At 42.2% G+C, this 21,993-nt stretch overlaps 1 protein-coding gene across 1 annotated transcript in view; it reads right to left on the bottom strand.

Annotated features, from left to right (window-relative positions):
- Positions 1-1,653: 1,653 nt before the first annotated feature.
- Positions 1,654-21,993, bottom strand: part of pkp3b (plakophilin 3b) — a 31,564-nt gene continuing 11,224 nt past the window's right edge. The window contains exons 3-13 of the mRNA XM_034141010.1: positions 20,043-20,656; positions 19,643-19,766; positions 19,230-19,434; positions 15,731-15,890; positions 14,988-15,096; positions 12,590-12,754; positions 10,681-10,860; positions 9,933-10,086; positions 9,473-9,668; positions 9,080-9,167; positions 1,654-2,672 (exon numbers count right to left, since the gene is read on the bottom strand). Of these exons, the coding sequence (XP_033996901.1) occupies positions 2,631-2,672; positions 9,080-9,167; positions 9,473-9,668; positions 9,933-10,086; positions 10,681-10,860; positions 12,590-12,754; positions 14,988-15,096; positions 15,731-15,890; positions 19,230-19,434; positions 19,643-19,766; positions 20,043-20,656 (2,037 nt within the window). The 3' untranslated portion in view covers positions 1,654-2,630. The remainder of the gene's footprint in view (positions 2,673-9,079; positions 9,168-9,472; positions 9,669-9,932; positions 10,087-10,680; positions 10,861-12,589; positions 12,755-14,987; positions 15,097-15,730; positions 15,891-19,229; positions 19,435-19,642; positions 19,767-20,042; positions 20,657-21,993) is intronic.

Below are 21,993 nucleotides of genomic sequence, written 5' to 3'. Positions count from 1 at the left end.
TCTCTTCACAGAGGAGAGCTCATGAATGCTCCATAGGGGCGTGACCAGCAGCAGCTCCAAAGGGGCGTGGTCAGCAGCAGCTCGGTTACATTTAAAGGGCCAGACCCAGAATCAGCACTTTTGTAACAGGGCTGAAATAGAGTGGTATGAGGCATACTACAATGGGTGATCTGTTTGGTATTTTGAGCAAAACGCTTCAGAGACATGTTTTGTATATATCTGAGACCTATAATATGTGCCTAAAAATAGTATAATAGGAGACCTTTAAAATCTGTAAATATGCACTTCCTTGTTAAAAAGACTAAACTTAAGGTCACACTAGCTAGTTATATTTTGTACATTGGTGCTCCGAGCTAAATGATAACATTATCTAGCAAACATTCTCACAATGACAACACTGACACATTCATATTTAGCAGAAAAAGTTTACCATGTTCATCATCTTAGCTTAGCTTGTTAGTATGCTAACATTAGCTAATTAGCACTAAACACAAAGTACAGTAGAGGTTGATAGGAATGTTTTAGTTTTGAATGTAAGTGCTCATTAACTAAAATATTAAATTAAACATTTGAAGTGATCATCACCAGAACCTGTAGGATCGCTTTGGACCAACATTGCTATCATTTGAGCCAAAAGAGAGATCCGGTCCCTGGTAAAAATGTTACTTTTGTCTCTCCCCATTTGACACATAAAGTGTATCAGTGAAATCCTCTGTGACATTTCCTGCGTGGGGAAAAAGAACAGGAATTGATATTCAGGGCAATCTGTAAAGCCTTTTACCCACCATGACACCACTGATAAAGTTTATGAATTAGTGCTTTTTTGAGGTATCTTTGAGACATTCCCTCTCGCTCCCGAAAATAACTGACTGAAAGTGATGCTGCATATTTTGGAACTCACTGCACTTACAGTATGGTAGATTAGATACCAACTACAACAAAATGAACATATTTTACCGTGATTTAATTGTAATACACGTTTCAAAATGATGCCGGAATAACTACATACTGATACCGGTTAGTAAAAACCATGAATTAATGCTTTGACAAGTCTGCAGACAGACGGCAGGGGAAAAACCTTTTAAAATGCGTGTTTTCTGAATGGAGATCGGATCGATCAGGCTAAGCTAACGTTGTAGCTGCTCATTCCACACTCACAACAACGTCATACAGACAGAAATAAACCAGCGACTGTATTCACCATGACACAGACAGCCTGTGATTTGTACATGTTTAACTCTTGTCCAGTTTCTGAACAGATATGAGGAGCTGTGAGCTCTGTGTGCTAACAGCTAACGGCGGATGTTTTGTTTTTCTGGTTCAACGTCACTGACGGCAGGCTGAGATCCTCACCGCTGATTGGCTACCGCGCGAACACGTTCGCATCGACCGCGTCTGTCCGCGTCTTTGCATTGACTTTACATGTAATCGCGCCACCCCCAAAAATCGCATCGCCTCCGGTGTTTACGCACACCGGACGCACGGATAAAGAATATTGTTAGAATTTTGAATTTGTAATAATTGTGTTAAAAATAACTAGTTTTAATGTTAAATGTTGCATTTGCATGAAGCTTCATTGAATAAGCCTCACAGTTAAAATTGCACTTTATGTTATCTGCTCACTGCAAGATGTTATTTTTTTCTTTGTTGTTGTTGCTGTCAACAAAATAATTGACTCATTCGTTCAAACAAATGGAAAATAAGCTACATACATTTATATTTAGGATTGTAATGAAGGAATGAATGAAACTTAAAATGATAGGTATGATGTAAATATATATATTTATCCTTTTTGACATGTTAGTTATGTTGTGTTCTTGGTTTAATCAAATTGGAAGTTGCACCAAATGATTTGATGTAATTCAGATGCAATTAGCCGACATACATAAAAGGGCTGTCTTTTTCACTCAATTCTGCAATAGGTAGATCTCGCCTTTCACCAAGGCCGAGGTCGGGGATCTTGGGCTTAAAAAGGTTGGTGACCACTGTTCTAAGCAGTAGGGCCAAACAGTTAACAATATTACATTTACATTGGGTACCAGAATTAGAAATCATGTTCGATTTTGAATTGCAGAGATTAAGAATTTGTTCACAGATATTGCGGACTCTTTATTGCCCAGCCTCGTAATGCAGACACATGGCTGCTACATACAGCTAGACTATGTATATATGGCCCCATCTTCTTCTATTTCTGAATTAAGTGCATGTGTATACTAAAAGGTTATCCCAGTTATTGTCTGGGAACTAAAGAAGCTTCTGTCCCTGTAATGTAGGCATAATGTCAGCTATCAGCATTAGTTGAAAATAATCAGTCTAACCCTAACACACACAGAGCGTTTGGTAGTTTTGGGATTGAAGTCCACTGTAAGTGTTGACAACATTAACTTCCCATCTTCCCAGGCTGATACATCTGCTGCGAGCTCAGCCAAGTTAAACACACACGGCACCTGCCAGAGGACGAACAGTAAGTCCTTCGCTCCGCTGGCTCCAGTCCATTTTTCTCCTTCTCTGGGTCCATCACAGTGAGATAATCCGCTCATTAAATCCAACTGTTGTTCCTTGTCTTTTTCTCTGAACAACCTTTATCTTCAGGTCAGAAGCTCAGTATTAGTCGCGTAACTCGCTGCAGACTAGATGGTGGGATCTGTGAAGTCTCGTCTGGCAAATCCTTTCTGAAAAAACATGAAGACACAATGAAAACACTTGGAACAAACGAAGTAAAGCAATGTTCCAAAGAATGATTTACAAACAGCCTGTGTGGCCATCCACCATTGGCTGCATGCTCTGTCACCACAAGGTATTTCCCTGTCTAACTTCCTGTTTACAGTTATTACCATGTATATCAGAATTTAAAGGCAAGAGATCTGGCGACAGTAAGACTCTATTTATTCAAATAATTGCTGTTCTCTGCATCGCTCATTGTTCACAGTCCGATAGACAACTTCTACAACACTATTCTTTAAAAAGTAGCCCATTGCCATGGGAATATTTTTGGCTAAACTGTCTTCAGAGGCAATCTTATCCCATTGCCTACAGATGACAGCATTCATATGCATCTGTCTACAGAGATAACATTAATGGTGATTTTCACCTGCATATTTGAGTCTTTAATAACCTACAGCTTCCTCTGAAGTCTGCTGCCATATTGCTCCAATTTTAACTTCATTACACTGGCTTCCAGTTTTCTCTAGAATCCATTTGGATATTATTTGAATTGCTTACAAGGCTTACTTTTGTTCAGTTTCTTCACTCATCATCCCCAGCACCAATTCCTTGAAATGTTACCATTAACATACTTAATAATTATGTTAGGCCCTACACCAGCTAACCAAATACGGTATGAGGTGACTTTTTCAGCTTTAAAAACTGTTAAAGAATGCAGAACATGTAAGCAAACCGTTGGCTATTGACTAAGAGCAACATTATGGTGTTCATGGCCTATCATCAAAATGTAAGTCAAGTTGTCTTTTTGCTTTGTTTGGTCTCCACCAAGTCCTGACGAATATATCTGGCTTATTGGCTGCTACATGATTCATTGTATTTCATATTTAGTGTGTAAGTTTGTCTTTCTGCTGATTAGTGCTGGGTAGGTAGTGTACAGGGGCTTTATCAGAGACTCTCAATAAAACTGACAATAGTGCAAATATGTTTTTAAAAAAGTGCAATGTGGCCGAAAACTAAAACAAAGAGCTGAAAGGTGCTAAATAGCCAAAGAGAGCTAAAGAGCACCAACAGCTAGTGGGTTTATCACTAAACTAGACGCCTTCCATGTAAGATCCAGTCATCTGATCTCTTGCCAAAATAAAAAAAATAGATAACAACTTGAGTCCATACACCCAGGCTGGACATTGACATCCTTTTTTTGAGATGATGAAATATTTTGACGGGAAAGGAAATGATTCACCCTCTGGGAACCACGAATATCCACGAGAAACATCTCATTTCATGGCAGTCTTTCAAAGAGCTTTCTAACAGGGTCCAGTACTGCACTGTGAAAACGACAGAGAGAGTGCAGCAAGGTTTGTGTGAACTGCATGAGAATGGTTCGAGGACACACAACAGGATATCTATCGAATGTAACAACTTCACCATGGTCACCAGCAGGCACACAAACACAAGGCTTTTGTTTGCTGTGTCAGGTGATTTAGTTCAATGGGGCCTGATGTGTGGGTGTGAGGGGGGGGAGGGGGATACAGAAGGAAAACAAAAGGGCTTTCCAAGTCCACATAACCAAAGTCTTCTTCGCAGAAGGCTCACAAAAGACAAACCTAAAGTATGTGAGCCAGATACTCTGCATTCCTGCTGAGAGCACTCGCTGAAAAACTAAAACCAGAGTCAACCTCGGCCAGACTCCGTGGGTGATAGACAGAAGTAGAGTATTCCGGAGATAACGCAGGGGTTCTCACAAGAATTCAGAGGAAAGGAGTGTCCTCAGTGTGGGAGACAAAAATAAAGGATTTGTCTGAAGTTATGCAAGAGGAGTTTTGATGGTCAGCTTTCCCTTGTTATTTCCACTTACTGTTACACAGCCCTGACAGCAGGCATTAGAGGAGTTATCTTCTATACCCAGCGTGGCATTCCTCAGCAGATTGGTCAAACATCCTCCTATAAAAGGAGCTCTCTTGTTCGTGCTGAGGCTGCTGTAATCCTGTTAGCCACTCACTTTGGATCTTTATCACCTTCATAACATTTCCCATGTTTCCACTGCATGGTACGGCTCGGCACGACTTCAATTAGCTCATTTATGCTACCAGGTCCTTCTATCTATTTCATTTTCAACTCAGATAATATCGTTTTGCTAACACATTTATTTCATAGCAGTTGTCAGGTTTGTGATTACAGCTTGTTTTGCTTCCTAATAAAGTGCACAATAAATCACTTAATACTTTTTTCAGTCATTTCACTAGAAAACAACTCCTGCATATCTTTTGTGGTACGGATTCCCTGATTTAAGCTGACCGGGAAGAAGCCTGAGAACCAGTTCCTATCCACACAAATATTTCATAAATTGAACAACAAGTAAACGCCACGCTCCTTAATGAAAGCTAAAAGACGCCGCTTCAATCATCACAAATACCCCATTAATAATAAATAAACAACTCTTTGGAAATAATGACCTGTGTATGAAAGGAGTTTTGGTCAAATAAACCTTCTAAGAGTGGTACTCTGATGCAGGTAACATAGTAGAATGGCTTTGATGCACAAAGCTGCTCTCAATTCCTAATCAGGAGCCAACAGGTGATCCAAATCAAATCAGAGGATCTGGGAATATCAGGAAAAAGGAAAAAGGAATGAATTAGGAGCTGCCACAAATGTATTGCTTATTTTGGGAAAGTATTTAGAATTATAAATAAATAAAAGGTTGTTTCCTGGAGATTATCAAACCAAGACAACATCTTATTTGTTCCTAAGAATTCTGACTACACCTTCCATTTTCAGGTTGAAGTTCTCTCTACAGTACATCCTCAGAAATAATAGTCATGAATCAAATCATTAAAAATGAAAATGGCATCACCACTGCTTTCCCAATGTGTGGGAGGAAACTCTACAGTTTAATAGATATCAGCTACAGAGAAAATATTTGCGTTTGAGGAGCCAAGTGTTCTCAGATAAGGCCTGGTCAGAGGCTAAAAACAGGCTTTCAGGACTGGGCAAAGGAGCGAAGGAGAGGACCAATGGGAAGAGAGGAAGTGTGTGATAAAAAACAGATGTGTGCAGACGCAGACCAGAAAACCATCGGCTGCAGACAAAGGTCTAGAGCACGAAGTCAGCCGACACCCACACACTGCTCTCCATTTTGACTCACGACGTGTCTTCATTCACAGAGACAGAGAACTGAAAAGATTCACTGTCCCACTGCCAACACAAGACAGTAGACCAAGAATATATCATCTAATCTAATCTGGTAATTCACAAACACATGGAAAATATGATTTGGTTTTATTACATAGCTCAGTTCAACAGACCATGGATAACTTTGAGTTATCTTACCTAACCCTAACCGACTCACTAAGCGGTCCTACGACACTGGTTATCAACTCGGTAAATCAACCCAGGGTTTCTCTGTCCGGCTGAGAGTGTGTTCAGGTGAAAGGGGCGGGGTTAGCAACATTTGACCAATCACAAACCTGGAGAAGCTTACTGACAGCACAGCGTCATACTTCATGAATGAAGAGTAAACCAATATTAGACGAATATGAAAAAGTTAAACTTTAAACATGCATGACTTAAACACTTAATCCAGGATAATCCATAGTTGCAGCTGCAAGGTCAATACAGAACAGCTGGTAAAAAAAGATTCTCATGACAACATTTCGCTTAGGGCCCCAATTTGGCACTGAGTAAATATGATGTGATATGAGTGATAAGTGCGACACGTCGGCTTCTGCACTCACAGTGTCTACCCCGGTAAGATCAGCGGTGTAGGACTGAAAACCCAGAGTTAGCCCCGAAGATACCTCGCTAACCCCAAATCCTGCTTCGTAGTACAGGCCTCAGATATGGTGGCACATTTTAGCGAATTTGTGTTTTTATTTACATATTTACAAGTAAACTTGGGTGGGCAGTGGTTGCTCTGTTATCCTTTGTGTTCCTCTAATATACTTTGGTTGCAGACTTCAATTTATGACATGACATATATCAATATCAACTGTTGTATCAGAAGAATATTGTCCAGCCCACAGATAGGGCAAAGTGCTAACGCTAACCATTCGCAGCTACAAAGTGAGGCTACAGCCTCATCATAATTTATAAGAGAGTTTAAACACCTGTAGGCCAAGATATTTATACAGGATTATACACCGATGGGGTACAGGCTTTATCACAACCTTTAGGACGATATCAATCAGCACTGGTATCTTCTATTTTACAGGATTTAAACAACATGATGCAACAATATCAGCGCAGCCAACTGTAGGCCTACTCAACAGCGTCAACATACACTGTCCCATCCACCAACAGTACTATGAGCAACTGTTCTCATATATCACATTTCTTTGTGCACGCTATTTTCCAGAACACTTTTAATAAATCAAAAAGTGTTTGGGACATGTACTTGGTCTCCCCAGTGTAAATGACCCCTGTGAGCACTATCATGAATAAACTAACTAACCAGGTCATACTGGGTGAATGTCCTTAAAAGCCTGGGGTTCAACTATTTTAATGAAGACTCTTTTCATCTGGTTTCAACTCAAGTTTACTCAGAGCCACAGGACAGAGGACAGAGGACAGAGACAGCACTGTAACTGAAGGCTGCCTCCCACTCGGACCAAATCCCAAATCCTTTCACTAACTATCATCAATCTTTCTTAAGATGGATGTGTTTGAGAATGTGGTTCTTTTCTCAAAACAGTGTGAACAGAAGCCCACAGTGAGATCAGTGGAGGGGGGACAAGAGGTTCTGGGAGAATAACAATAACCTCTTTGCTGCCCGACCCTCCTCAGCTGCTGCAGGTTAAACACACTCGGGAGCATTTATGCTGTTCCAAGTTCACTGTGCTGTCAGCAACAGATAAAACACTCACTTCCAGCACACAACAATGTGAGGCAATGTGAGGCCACATGGATCTGTAGCTGCTCTTTGGAAGTGGATCTAAACCTGTAAGAAGTATATACAGGTTTCAAAATGGTTGTGGAGAAAAACAAACTTTTTAAAAGTTCACTGGAAACAAAAAAGTTGATGCCCATTTTAAAAAGGTGAGAAGCAGCCATCTCTAACATTTCCTTACGTACCACCTTCACACCGAGGAGGATTATTTTTAAAATGTAAAACTTTTGTAACCAGTGTTGCAATCCATATTTAAGTCTGACCAACCACAGGTTTCCCAAGGATGACGGTAAACGCCCCTAAGCCCCCCAGCCAGATGTGCTCCTTTTCTCTGTTTTATAGCAGTACAATTTCAGTTTCCTCAGGTTCTGACTTTTGATGACTTTTGCCCGTTGTTATTGTGTGCTTGTGACTTGCAAATAAATGAATGTAATAAGGACAAAAGTTCAATTTATAACCAGGAAAAGTAAGTAGGCTAAGAAACAGTGTTCTGTCGGTCTTTCTCCTCCTGACAGATCTGTTTCAGTACTAAGACAGTGGGTGTTTCTCAATCTCGAGTAAAGCTGCTCCAGAGCCACTATTTCAAGCATACTACGTCATCGAGTGCCGCCGAAGGACTGTTCCAATGTCCAGCATACTTGGAAATCTACCGAGCCCGGCGTACTTCGTTTGGAGAAATTTCGAGGCTGCACATGTGTAGACTCCGCGGTCTTAAAATCCCCACAATGCTTTGCGCACGGACCAATTTCCCCAAATCTGTGAGGGAAAATGTAAGGCGGGGCCTCTCATATGACGCACACCTGCACACTTGCTCGCCTGTTCCACTCTTTGTTTTCCGAATGCCAGGAAGTATTCTTGCCTCGCTTCTGAAGCAAGTGACTCGGAAGACATGTGCTACAAAGCAAGCGTACTCGACATTGAGAAACACCCAGTGCCTCACCTACACACACACATACACACACACCCTGCCGCTACACACACCAAACAGCCCAGCTCTACAACAACAGCTAAATTAAAGTCATATGTATCAATTATGTTGATTTTGGCTTTTTTTCTGTACAGTAGATACAAAATGCCCACACAAAGGTGGATCAATGGGAAAAAAAATGTGACAATCAGTAGTCGATAGGCAAGACTTGAGCAGTCAGATTTAACTATGTAAAACATCTGATGGTGGTGACCAACAAATAACTGTCATTACATGTATGCACCCTGATGGCTCCAAAACATGTTTGTGCGTCAATGAAATGACGAGCGTAGCTTTGTTAACATGTTGTAATAATTCTGGTGTTGCGATCAATAAGCCCAACCACAGTGTACCCATTAAAAACCTTTGACTCATTATCCAACAATAACAGATATAAGTTGCAGCCCTTATCGTTTTCTTTGTCAATTTGTCCTGAGCTAAGATTGCAAGCTCTTGTTTTTGCGGTCTCGGTATGTGCCTTTCTCTTATAAAAGGTGACATGTTTCAGCTGTGTTTATCATTTTTGGTCCATTTGATATAATAGCATCAGCAGCTGTGGGTCTTACCAGCTTGTAGTCTCTGTGCAGTTTGCTGTACTGGAACATGTTGCAGAGGACAGTTGATGCTGCTCTGGCAGCTTTTAGACCCCCAGAGCTAAGTGAGGACACAGTGAAAGACAGTTAGAAACAAGGAGGAAATACCAGAGCATAAGCAGAGGGGAGAGACCAAAGATAAACATTTTAAAATGATCTAAAAATGATCTAAGGGTCACTATTTTGTGTGGCCAGAGGGGAAAGCAGTATGTTAAGTCTCTGACAGCTAACAGATGTCCGGACGTAAATAAACACCAATTATAGGAACGTAAGTATTCACAGATCAGGGAATCATTCTGGTTCTGAAGCTATGTTTTCTCGCTGTACCACACTGATATATGAGTATTCAGTAAAAGTCAGTCCTACCTGTTATCATGGGATGTCTTGATTCCAATCAGTTTCGGCAGGCCGTTGAAGTATGAGACGTCCCGGGCTGCCAAGGAGCTGCAGGTGACCAGGTGATTGAGGGCTCCACAGATGTTGACTACCACCTCGCTGCAGGGTGTTTTCTGAAGGCCGTCACTGGGCAGCTTGGTCACCAGAATGTTCACCATGTTTTTAGCTGCCAGGACAAAGAGCGATGGATAAATAAATGATATGACCACGATGCACGGTTTTCTGTTTCATGTGATCCACCAATATGGACTACAATAGCCGACCTGTCCACATAGATACCCTCGTTAATTTAGGATGTACAGCCACATTCAGTGATCTTTAGCCGTGTTCTAAAGGCTTAGTTCTTACCTCTCCACTTCCTGTCTCTCTACGACGGTTCTATCCATTAAAGACAAACCAAAAATATAAAGAGTCTTTGTCTGTGTCGTACCGATGTGGTCTTTGTTGGTGGAGTGTCGGGCCAGGTTCCTCAGCAGGCCGGTCAGAGGCCTCAGCTCCGAGGCACTGTTGGTGTCTAACAGATCCAGCAGGATGGGCAGCATCCTCTCCTGCTCCAACACCACCCCACTCAGAACCGCCGCCCACTGATGGGAGGGGCAAAGGTTACATGAGCCTTGTGTTGCCTGTGTGCTATAGAGTGGTGCAGGGGAACATGCACTTTTGTAGGAATACCAGGATGTTAGCATTGCCCTGGTTCCCTCTACAAAATACAATGTTATTTTTCCATAGAATCTTTGAATATTGCCAAAAAGAAATTATCACACATTTTGTTCTGCAAGTTAATCTCCATAAATTAACACTAAATGAAATCGCCAAAAAGCTACGTCACGGTCCCATGTGTGTTGACGTTTGGTAGTCCGTACTGACGTTTTTGATGACATGTAAAAGCTTCAGACATTTACCAGTGAGGGTATTTACAGATATATGTTATGTCCTAGAACAAAACATTAACATCCTTTAAGCCAAAACTAATTCAAAAAACCATTGACTTCAAGACGAGGCAACAAGAAACGCAAAAAAGCTAATTCATTTCTGTGTTTCAGGCCTCATTCCTGCGCCACTCTGTTGTTTATTTCCTTGAGGAAGACTCAAGTGCCAAAGCAACTGCACAAGACAATGAGTCAGTCATTTCAGAATAAACATGCATACTGTATATTTGTACGACGTTGAGCTCGTACCCGGCCCTCTCCTGCAGTGATGTTCTGCAGCGCTCCTACGGCCGCCTCCCGGCTGGTGGAGCTGCAGTCGCTGTTCTGCAGAACAAGCTTGTACAACGCCACCATGTTAGGGTGCCAAAGCCACTCAGCGCCATTAGGTTGTCGGGACACTTCAGACAGTATGAACATATTCTGGTTACGCTGTGAAAGAGAGAAAGGATGTCCATTTATTGTACAGTAACATACAGTGCATTCTGTTTAAATGTTATGATATTTATCACTCTTATCCGTCTTTTGATAGAATGTTTTCTCTTGAGTTAGCTGGTATGTTAGTTAGCTAGCTATAAGTAGCCCTTGCCAGGGTTGGGCCCCAGCCTGTCGCTCTGCAGCAGGACGCTGTTGGGTCTCATCTTTCTGATAACTAAAGAACTAGCCAGATGAACAGACAGAGAGACAGGTCACTATCCTCAGGGACAGATGAACAGACAGAGACAGGTCACTATCCTCAGGGACAGATGAACAGACAGAGACAGGTCACTATCCTCAGGGACAGATGAACAGACAGAGAGACAGGTCACTATCCTCAGGGACAGATGAACAGACAGAGAGACAGGTCACTATCCTCAGGGACAGATGAACAGACAGAGACAGGTCACTATCCTCAGGGACAGATGAACAGGATATAAAAGCTTCCTGTTTAGCCTCCATGAAACCGTTGCTAAGCAATGCTACATCACATGGAAAAGCAGGTCACATGGTTAAAGAGGTCCCTTTCTCCTGACTCCATGAGAACATACATGTTGACTTTTCATTGGCCTCCACAGCCTGCTATTGAGAGGAGAAATGTGATCTGCTGGTGGAGTAAACCGATCCTCCCTGTGGACCCAGAGACACTTCTAGAGTTTCTGTGTTCCACAGACTTATTATATCTAACTATGACTGAGATACCTGAGAGAACAACGGCTTGAGCTTGATATTTTGCTATTTGATAATTGTAATATCTTTTAAAAAGTGTCATTTCTGATAATGATGGTGCATACAACAAACCACACTTGAGATGCATGTGCATGCATAGTGTGGCCCAACATTGGTTGGCTACATATTTGATACAACACTGTTATATGACCTTGACACATGCAACCTTTTTACAATACAGAGAGCTCCCCAGTGGAAGATAAGCTGGTCCCATGACATGAACACAATGAGTATGATATTCATTCAGCCAGCAATCCAGAACAGGAGAGGAAATGTTCAAGGTTCAATGTTCTTTATTTGTCATACGAACATAGCTACAGAGTAGTTATGTCGATGAAAATCTTAGGTCACACGCTTCTTCTCCAACAGTGCAACACAATAATACAGATAAACAGAAAAATATAGTGCAAGTAAATATTACAAAGTAAATACAAAAAGAAAAAGTTTTAAAAAAGTGAAATAGTGAAATAAGAGTCTATATGCAAGCTATTGGAATGATATATTAGATAAATAGATACATAATTACTAAGTAGCAGATGAATGTTATGGATATTGTTAACATGTTTGGAAATTGTTGATGTTGTCTCTGAGATGGTAATAAAATCAGCTGAAAACAGTAAAGCAGTCATAATGGAAATGTGAAAATGGACTGGATTTTCCATTGCCAGCAGAGAAGTTTGCTTTCCAGTTTGTTTTCCTGACGTTTCATGTCACGAGTGTGCCATAAAGCAGTTGATGTCGTTTGCTAGAAAGTGCAAGGTTTTTTTGTTTCTGTTGTGTTTCAACGAAGTGTATTTTACATTGATCAGTAAAATCACAGTGATTGACAGAGTGTGTTAAAAGGGGGGTATAATCATTTTATGTTAATAAATTATAACAACTGTCCACATTGTTTCTCTTGTGATAATGATTCTGAAAATCTTAAAATGGGGGTTGTGTATCAGGGGATTTTTACCTCGTTGTTTTTTTTGTTATACATAGTGAAGCAGCCGATGGCCTCACTCTCCTTGGAGGCGGAGGCCCTGGACGGGCCCTCCAGACGCAGCCGGACGGACGGAGGCAGCTCCGTGTACAGCTGGTAGGACAGATTCCTCATCACACACAGTGAATTCTCCAAACCCTAAACAGAAACACAATGGAGTGTTTACAAGACGAGGGGGGAAGTGGTATTAAACGCAATAATAAATAAATATCTAACCTGGTAGAATAAGCACTCAGATTTCCTGTAATGTTTAACAGGTAACTGACGCATGGAAACATCGTCCTGCTACTACTGGTTTGTCTAACTAGAACCAATACAGCAGGGATACCCAACTGGTTTTGCCCGGGGGCCACTTATGTAAAATGACAGGAAGCTAGGGGACAGATGGAAATTCTGAGCGGATCCTCCCCTGGCACCTTGTTTGATAAACAAGCTCTTTTCTGCCACTTTGAATGTGAATGTGCATTTAGTTCACTTGTTATATTCTCAATATTACAATACGTTTTTAGGGTGACTTTTCAACATCTGTCCAGGGACAAAGATTTAAGATCACCTTCATTTATCCCTGAGGGGAAATTCAGTTCTTCTCTCTGGTGTTATTTACAATCTCACACTAAATACAAGCATGCACAAACAGGACCTATAGACGTCCACTTTGCCATGTTTAGTGCAGTAGCTGAGAAGGAATTTAGTGTTTCAAACTAAATCTTATCTATAAAACATCAGATTTAGGCAGAGATAAAGTAGCAGCCACCTTTTGTTTTTACTTTTTCTAAACCATGACTTTCCCTCATGGTGTGTTAGTCCAATCAGCTGCAGGCAGGGTTCATGGTGATGTCTAATTAAAGCTGTGTGTGTATCAATCATCTGCTGGTTGGTTAAAGGTTTATACCATCTCTTGACAGTGCTCCTAACTTGGTGAAATGTGCCAAACCACAATGAGAGGCAGAGTGTGAGGAGAAGCGTCTGTACCTCATGTGAGCCGCTGAAAGAATGAAGGACTGAGAGATAAAGGCCTGAACTGTTATGTTTCACTTCAAGTAACATCACCAAATAATGGAACCTGCTTCTAACTGCAGAGCGTTTTCTTACTTACAACATACCTTGTGAGAAGAGCCAAAGCAAAAATACGAGGATTTTTCCAAGTATTAGAAGAATGATATATCCTTAAGTTGACCAAACACTATTAAAATATTAAATGAGTAACACTGTTTCACCTTTTCCTACTTTACCACACTGCTGTCCAATTTGACTCAATCCTACATGCAAGGTCCTGCTGCAACAAATACTTACCCAATGTTTGTTAAAAACACATAGTTCAGCTGTATTTGGGCATTTCTGAACCTTTTGGACAGTGGATCTTTCTGTGAGCTTTTTCAGATTCACATCTTTCGTAGGAAGTCCTGAACCAATTCTAAGGATTGGCATAGAGTCGATTGAAGCATATTAAGTGGATCAGTATCTGCCAAACTAAAGCAGATCAAATATCAACCCAGTCTTTACTGAACTCTGCTATTCTGTCCTCAGGAGTGAGGTCACAGTTACCTTTCGTGGGAGAACAAGGTTCCTATTTCTGATTGGCTGGGCGGATTGCAAACCACGCCCCGTAAAACTCCCAAAAAGTTTTGTGAAGCTGCCATTTTATTATCCTTGCATTAGCATTATTAGCATTAGCATTAGCCCAGCGCACAAATGCAGAGAGACTAACTTATGGTAACACAAAAGAAAACATGGGAGCGGTGGAGATGAGGAGGTGTCGGCGTTCTGGCGATTTACTCGGAAGGCTTCAGTAGAAGCTGCTGGGAGTCCCCAACTTCGGGGACTTCGGGTGGCAGTGTACGCCGTGAAGTTGTTTGCCAGTAAACCCAAAGCAGAAGAAGAAGAAGTGACGTCAGCGGCTTCATTTGCCTAATCCTCCCCCAGGGACTTATTCCGGTGTGAACGCGATCTGTACTTAGTTCATGAGAACTAAAGAGTTCTCATGAACTAAGTTCTGATGAACCTTTGTGGGAAAAGTACTGCGGTGTGAAAGCGCCTCTTGACCTTTAACTTTGAGCACCAAACCTAATTATTTCATCCTTGAATCATGGATGGTTGTGCCAAATCTTATGAATTTATGAAAGGCGTTCCTGAGTTATCGTACGGACAGACATATGACATCCCAAAATCATAATTCCTTCGTTTAGTTTTTTATTTTGTGCAATCTCATCCTTTTGTTCTTTTTCTCTCCAGCTTTGTTAGCTTCTGCTCAGTAACTGAAGCTTTAAAGGGGCAGCCAGTGTTTTTCACTGGTTGTGATGATCAGAGTGATTTTAGAATCACTTTTTACAGTGTAATCATGTCAAAGGCTTTAACAGCGCACGTCCGTTACCTTGTCGTCTGCCCTGTCCTCCTGTTGAATGTAAGACACCAGAGAGTCCACTAGGCCTCGCATGTCTCTCATCTTCTGTCTCGTCCTCTCATTCACTGAGCTCAAGTTCCTACAAACACACACAGACTCATCAAACCCAGGCTGTCAGAACGTAATGCAGTAAAGCTGAGCTACTACAATTCATATTTGAGCAGCTTTAGCACAAAGCTTATGAATATCAATTTAGACCCTTCAGAAGCAACTTCTCCACTATCAACATTTTTATTTTACTTTTTGGAGCATGCTGCACTTACATGTGATGATATCTCCTGGAAGACATGCTGTATACAGCTGGTTTAACTTCAATATTCAGCTCCATACGATGGACATTAAGAATGAGGTCTATATGAACTTGACTTAATATTATTTGGCAATCTCATTGTCATTTCGTTTTGTAAAAAGGAGAAAACCCATATAGTTAATATTTGTGTTTTCAGACCCTAGACACAACAATTACAAAGTGTCCGTACAGCAGGAAGAGCAGAGTCACAGATGTCACGTAGATAGAGTGAACTGCAGTTTGGTTATTCTCGGAGTTTCCATGTAACATTTCGTTTTTCTTCCCTTAACTTTCCCATCAGCCTTAGATGTACTTTGTGTATAGTACTAACTTGCAAAAGTGACAAATTCAAACTTTTGGTATAATGACATGAAGTCTTTCCGTTAAAAATCAAAGATGAGGAGCAGGCTGTGAGTGGACAGACCTGAGGCAGCCGCTGGTGTTGTAGAAGACGTCTCTCTCAGACGGGCTCAGAGGCAGTCTGCTGCACAGAGGGACCAGAACCTTCTCCGTCAGCTCTGATAACGCCTCTTTGGACAGCTTCTCCTTCAGGTTGTCTCTGGAGGACAGATTCCACATGACACCTGAGGACCCAACAAACAAGCTCTTCATTCTGCTCTCTGCGTTCAGACCTTAATCTCTCAAATAAAAGATGGGACACCCGGATGATGTGACAGTGGGCGGCAGATTCCTTCTTCTCCTAACAAGAAGCTAACGGCTAACTGTTGGGGAAAATACAAGTTACTTTGGTATTGCTATGTTATCTAACAACTGTTGGTACTGTGTATGACCTTGCAGCTGCCTCCTCTTTAGATAGAAGGAGGCAGGGCATAATTCACTTTGTTTATCTACAGATGGGAAGACACCTACTCTTGTCTTCCTACCCTTTCAGGGGCAAAGAGCAACATCATCGCAAATGGGAATACCTGCATGTACGGAGACCTGCCGACACCAAACCGATTTACGACTATGAGTGGGACTGCACTTAGACTATATAAGCTTGATGTGATTTCCTGATCCTTTGAGCAGCATACCTCATGTGTGTGAGTGGAACCATATTCTTGTGTGTGATTTAACTCTGCTCCTTCTTGCAAGAATAAATTAGTACCTGAATATTGATTCTCAAACCGGTGTCGAGTGATATTTTTTCTAACACTAACGGTGGATTGGATTACATCATGATGATTGATTGAGTTACATCATGATGAGTTCAAACTTTGTTCAGAACAAATATTATATTAGATTATAACGTTATTGTGATTAGTTCAAATGTAATCTTGAAAAAGGCAGTTTTTGCACAAGGAATCAAATAAATGTATCTGGGAGTCTTTTTACAGCAATATTACACAGGTATTAAAATGGGAATTCTAACTAATACATTATTAAACTATGGCAAAAAAAATATCATATATGCATTTTTTATTTCCTAGTTATTACCTGTTAAGCCCTGAGCCTGTTTTTCAGGTCTCAGGCTCGAAAATGACATTCCCAGAACAAATGACCATATCTTCCCTTCTAAAAGGGTTAAATTAATAATCTTTTTTCTCAAAGTAATGATAAACCTGTGTGTTGGATGTAGAAAAGTCAGAATCAATATAGATGTTTTTTATTTTAAAGAAAATTCAGATTGAACATAGTAAAAAACTGTAAATTATAGTGTCCGTCCAAACATTCTTTTTTACTTATAGTGAAAACTACCCTTGGATGATGGTAAGGTAAACTAAAAGCTTTAGGAATCCAAAGTACAACATATAATAAGTACCCTGTATCAAGATTGATGCAAAACAAGTGACATTTGACCTTTTTAGAGAGGTTTAGCAAAAAAAACTCCACCTCTGAGGTGATTTGGGTGGAAATGGGGGTTTTACCGTTTCTCTGGAACCCATTGGTCGATTTTGGTGATTGACACCTCCTTCTGACCGTTAGAGCCAATAGAATCGAAGGGGAATTTCTCCACACACACACATGGTAAAAAAAAAGGTGGGGGCTTTGCGCATGCAGTATTGCATCAGAATGAATCTCTCGCTCTGACATCTGGAAACGGAAAAGCAGTTTTAATGCTTATGGATTATCAGAAATCATTTCAAAGAGGACACAGACACATTGGATTAACCTATGGATTAACTTCAGCAGCGTTTTTATCGTTTTAATGCCATTGAAGACCACTTTTGACCAGACAACGACACAGGTAAGCCATGTTAGCGTTTTTAGCTACCTAGCGCCACATGTTTTGATGTCTGTTTTTGTTTATAAAGTTGCGAGTTCTTATCATAGAGTGATAATGTATGTACCCATCGATTCTGTGTCATCTCACGATCAGATCGATGGGTTGGATGTGCAGAAAGGATAAATAATAAGGTTTTATGAGTGAGTTTCGGTGCAGTAAACCTGTTAGCATTTTTCGCTTGTTGCTAATTCAGAGGCTCAGCGTTAGCATTGTGGGTTTTTATTTGAAAATAAAATAAAAATGATCAGTTAGATGAGTTTCTTCCCGTTACATGGATATAAAACATTCATAGTTTATTAAATGTTAAGATGCCCTCAGACACTGTTTCCTGCAAGATGTTGCGGTAGGTCTCTCGGGCTTAACAGGTTAAATGTGTGTTTTTAAGCAAATACTGTAGATGACCATCACAAAGTAAAAGGAAGGCATTCAGAATGTTTGGATGGTCTACATCAGGGGTCGGCAACCTTTTTGATATGAAGTGCCATTCAAACAAAAAAAATGTATCAGCGTGCCGACGATCGTGAATTATCAACGGGGGGGGGAGCCTCGCTGCGGGGAAGCAGTGTGTGGACCTGTCAGCGCAACTTACATTAGGGATGCTCCGATCGCCGATCCGATCGAGTGGGCGGGTCCTATGGAGATCTTCCATTTAAAGAAATGTTTAAAACTCAGTTAATGGGGCTCATTCACTGGCGCTTCCACAAACAACAACCAACATAATTGTTACATTCAAATGAAGTAGCCTACATTATTCAAGTTTACATTAACTTTGGATAATAACACGGGAGAAATGAGCTGAAGCGCTCTCTTTTCCTCTCTCCCCCTCTCTCTCTCTCTCCTGACAGCCTGCCAGTATCTCATGCAGCTCACTGATCCAGTAATGAGTGACCCGACAGTGAAGAATAAATATATTTATAACTAGTTTAGCTTGTTCCAGAGGTAGATACAATAGCTAAGTGTGTTAGGTCTAACTCTTAGTGTGTGTTTTGCTCCGCTCACCGGTCCGTCACAGCGGGTGGAGCTGCAGGATTTCTGCTTCACACACGTTGCATACCGCTATTTTATTGTCATTTTCGGACACCTTAAAATACTGCCAGACTGGTGAAGCCATTTTGGCGAGCTTGTTTTGCCGCGCACAGAGAAAAGTGTCATGTATTTTACGTCTCGAGATCGGCATTTTTAGAGAGCACCGATCGATCGGCAGAGAGTGAGTATCGGCCGATATCGATCGCCACGCAAAACCTGCAGCATTTTTACAGCTCCTTATGGGTACTGCAATTTGTGAAGTGCTTTCCTCTGTGGTGAAACTATCAGCACTGCATTACGGAGGAAAGCGGCAGAAAGTCGCCTGGAGTTAAAGAGAGCGGGGCTGCATTGCGTGCATGGCTTCCTTCTGCAGGTAACGGGGAGACACGCTCTGGCGGCGGTCTCGTTCAGGATCCGAAAATACAATTTAAATATTTTGCAGACTTATTCCACTTATTCCTAGTGTGCCACTGGTTACGGTGACGCGTGCCAGGGGTTGCCGACCCCTGGTCTACCCCTGGACAGTTTACAGTCGCCTTGGATCAGGGTCCAATTTTAGCAAAGCTTGTCTCTCTGTCCTTAATTCCTAACAGCTGGCACAGTGGACCCCAGAGAGAAGGTTCTACTTGACTCCTGTGGACCCGGATAGTGGATCAGAACTCTTCAGTACCTGTGATGGTCTTCTGCAGCTCCTCGTCAGGTTTGCTCAGCATGTTGACCAGACTCAGAACTCCTCCAGCGTCTATCAGCGCCGCCTTGTTGTCAGCGTTCTCGTAGATCAGGTTCCTCACGGCGCCCGTGGCGTAACGCTGCACTTCCTGGTTGTCACTGCCGAACAGCTCCACCAGAGCCAGAACGCCATGCAGAGCACGGACCTGAGGGGGGGGCGGCGGGCGAGAGAGGAGAGGAACTACAGTTATAGTTAAAAGCACTGTAATATTCATAATGCTTTACAGCAATATTCTAAACTAAATTAAAAGCCTTTTTCTCTTTTAAGATCAAGCACCCTAATAATGACTTCACTCACTGAGATTTTAATGCATTTCATGGTGCAGTATTATTTTGCAGGTGTAAGCGCTCTACCTGGTTTTTGGCATCGTTGCTATGGTAACACTGGTGTTGTATGTACGCGGCTCCCAGAACTTGCAGGCCAGCATCTGACTCCAACAAATATCGGACAGCTGTAGGCATGTCCATACCCCGCATACTGTGCACACACACACACACACACACACCACACACACACACACACACACACACACACACACACACACACACACACACACACACACACACACACACACATACACACACACACACACACACACACGTACAGGTTATAATAATAATTATCTTTACGGGCCTACACTTAGAGCAACATGTACAGCGGACCCAGAATGGGCCCAGAGGGTGTGTACTGTGAATAAAGAAGGTGTCTCACTCCTCCAGAGGGTGTGTAATGTGAATAAAGAACATGTCTCACTCCTCCAGAGGGTCGTTGCTGTGTATGGACGCTCCATCCAGGATGTCCACTCCCCTCCCCACACTCCTCACGCTGTGGGTGGAGGCGGTCCGGCGGATGGGGGCCAGGTACAGCCCGTTCCCCGAGACATGGTTGGCCCTGGACACATGCTGCTGCCACTGCGTCCCCCAGCCATCCCCTGCCGTGGGGACCCCCCTGCCGGTCCCCCCCCAGCCCTCCTGTCCGAAGGCGGCGCTCTGCTGCTGGCTGTGCTGCTGGCGGTTGGTGATGCGGCTGATGGTGCGGTGGGAGGGGCCTTTATAGGTGTACTGAGAGGGTAGCTCCGCCTCCTGCTGAAAGAGGCCCCTGTCCTGGGCCAGGGTCCCGCTGAGGCTGCGCCTGAGGGTGCCGGGGGGGGGCACAGAGATGGAGTAGCAGGGGTTCTCTGGGGGAGCGGGCACAGAGAGGGGGAGGGTCTCTAGGTCTGCTTGGCACAGGGACTTGGAGCGAGTGTTCCTGCTGTGAGAGGACAGGAAGCTGCTCTGCACCACGCTGCCCCCCCGGTGGCTCAGCGAGCCGCTCTCCACCGCCGAGCGGGCCGACACCCCCGAGGAGCGCAGGGGGGCGGTGGGCATCTGAGGAGAGAGGAGGGGTCAGAAGCAGCACTGCAGAAGGCGCAGATAAATATGAATTTGTTCTGAATTTCTGACATGAAAGGACACATTATTAATGTAACTGCACATCTAGACAGAAACGGTTGCCAGGTTGCTGTTGGCCACCATTAGAGAGAAATGATCAATTATTGGCCTTTGGTTGCCATGACTGTCCACCTTTTTAATATGTCAAAAATAAGTGACTGCAAACAACAACATTTTCTTCCCAGAATACAGAGATGTTTCATAATTGTTGCATGAGTGAAATATGAAGTATTGCTGTTACAGTCCGAACCAGATCCAGACCACGATGCACGTGAAAGCAGAAAGCCTGTTGATGTATCTACTAGCTGCCCTGCAGGTAGTTAAATAAGAATGGAGGAAGGGCACTTCAAAAATAGCATATTGTATTGGTATGCTTTTTGCTAACATAATAATATTATGACTTTAATCAGACTATATTTCTCATGTCTGTACCATGATACCGAGCTAGACATCTTTTTCAAGTCAGTCCTGTAAAGATATTTAAGACCTAATATTCCCAATAACAATAATGGAAATTCACTACAGTTATAAGTTATTGTGAGTTTTTCTAATCGTGCTCTACGATAAAACCTTCTACTGTCCGATCACTAGAGGACACATTAACTGGTAACAATTAAGACTTAAACGCTTTTAATGTGACATTTTCATTATTAAGCCCACACAAACCTACATAGTACTTCCAATGTAAGGTAACTAAAATTGGCATCCAGCCTAAAAATCTCTTTTAAAAGCTAATTGAACTTCCTCAGTACTGCAAAAAGAGTTGTAGAGAAGTTATTAAAGTACAGCCAAGGAGAGAAGAGTATTTCTACAATCTTCTTTTCTCAGAAGTGTTATAAGGGCGATGCTTGAGGCGACTAACACTGAAACTCAGAGGCTCCATTGGGCAGCTCTTCCTCTCTGCTTTATTAAAGCCTGCTCCTGTAAGCTGCAGGAAGCTCACGGCTGCTGAGCATTGTTAGACCGACGACTTTAAAGGAACACACACACTTCCGGTTTATATTTTCCTCCTGCCTTCACATTGTTCTGAATTTGGGCGGCGGTGTTGGATAATTAAACCAGAGAGGAAACCTTTTTCATACTCAATATTGGCTCATTGCCATCCAGTGTGTGTGTGTGTGTGTGTGTGTGTGTGTGTGTGTGTGTGTGTGTGTGTGTGTGTGTGTGTGTGTGTGTGTGTGTGTGTGTGTGTGTGTGTGTGTGTGTGTGTGTGTGTGTGTCAAGGAATTTGATGTGTCATTCCCCTACTCTAATTCAGATGACATTATAATGTG

This window comes from Trematomus bernacchii, unplaced genomic scaffold (assembly GCF_902827165.1).
Source record: "Trematomus bernacchii unplaced genomic scaffold, fTreBer1.1, whole genome shotgun sequence".
NCBI lineage: Eukaryota > Metazoa > Chordata > Actinopteri > Perciformes > Nototheniidae > Trematomus > Trematomus bernacchii.
Note: the sequence above shows the minus strand (reverse complement) of the source record. Positions and strands in the feature narration are given on the sequence as shown.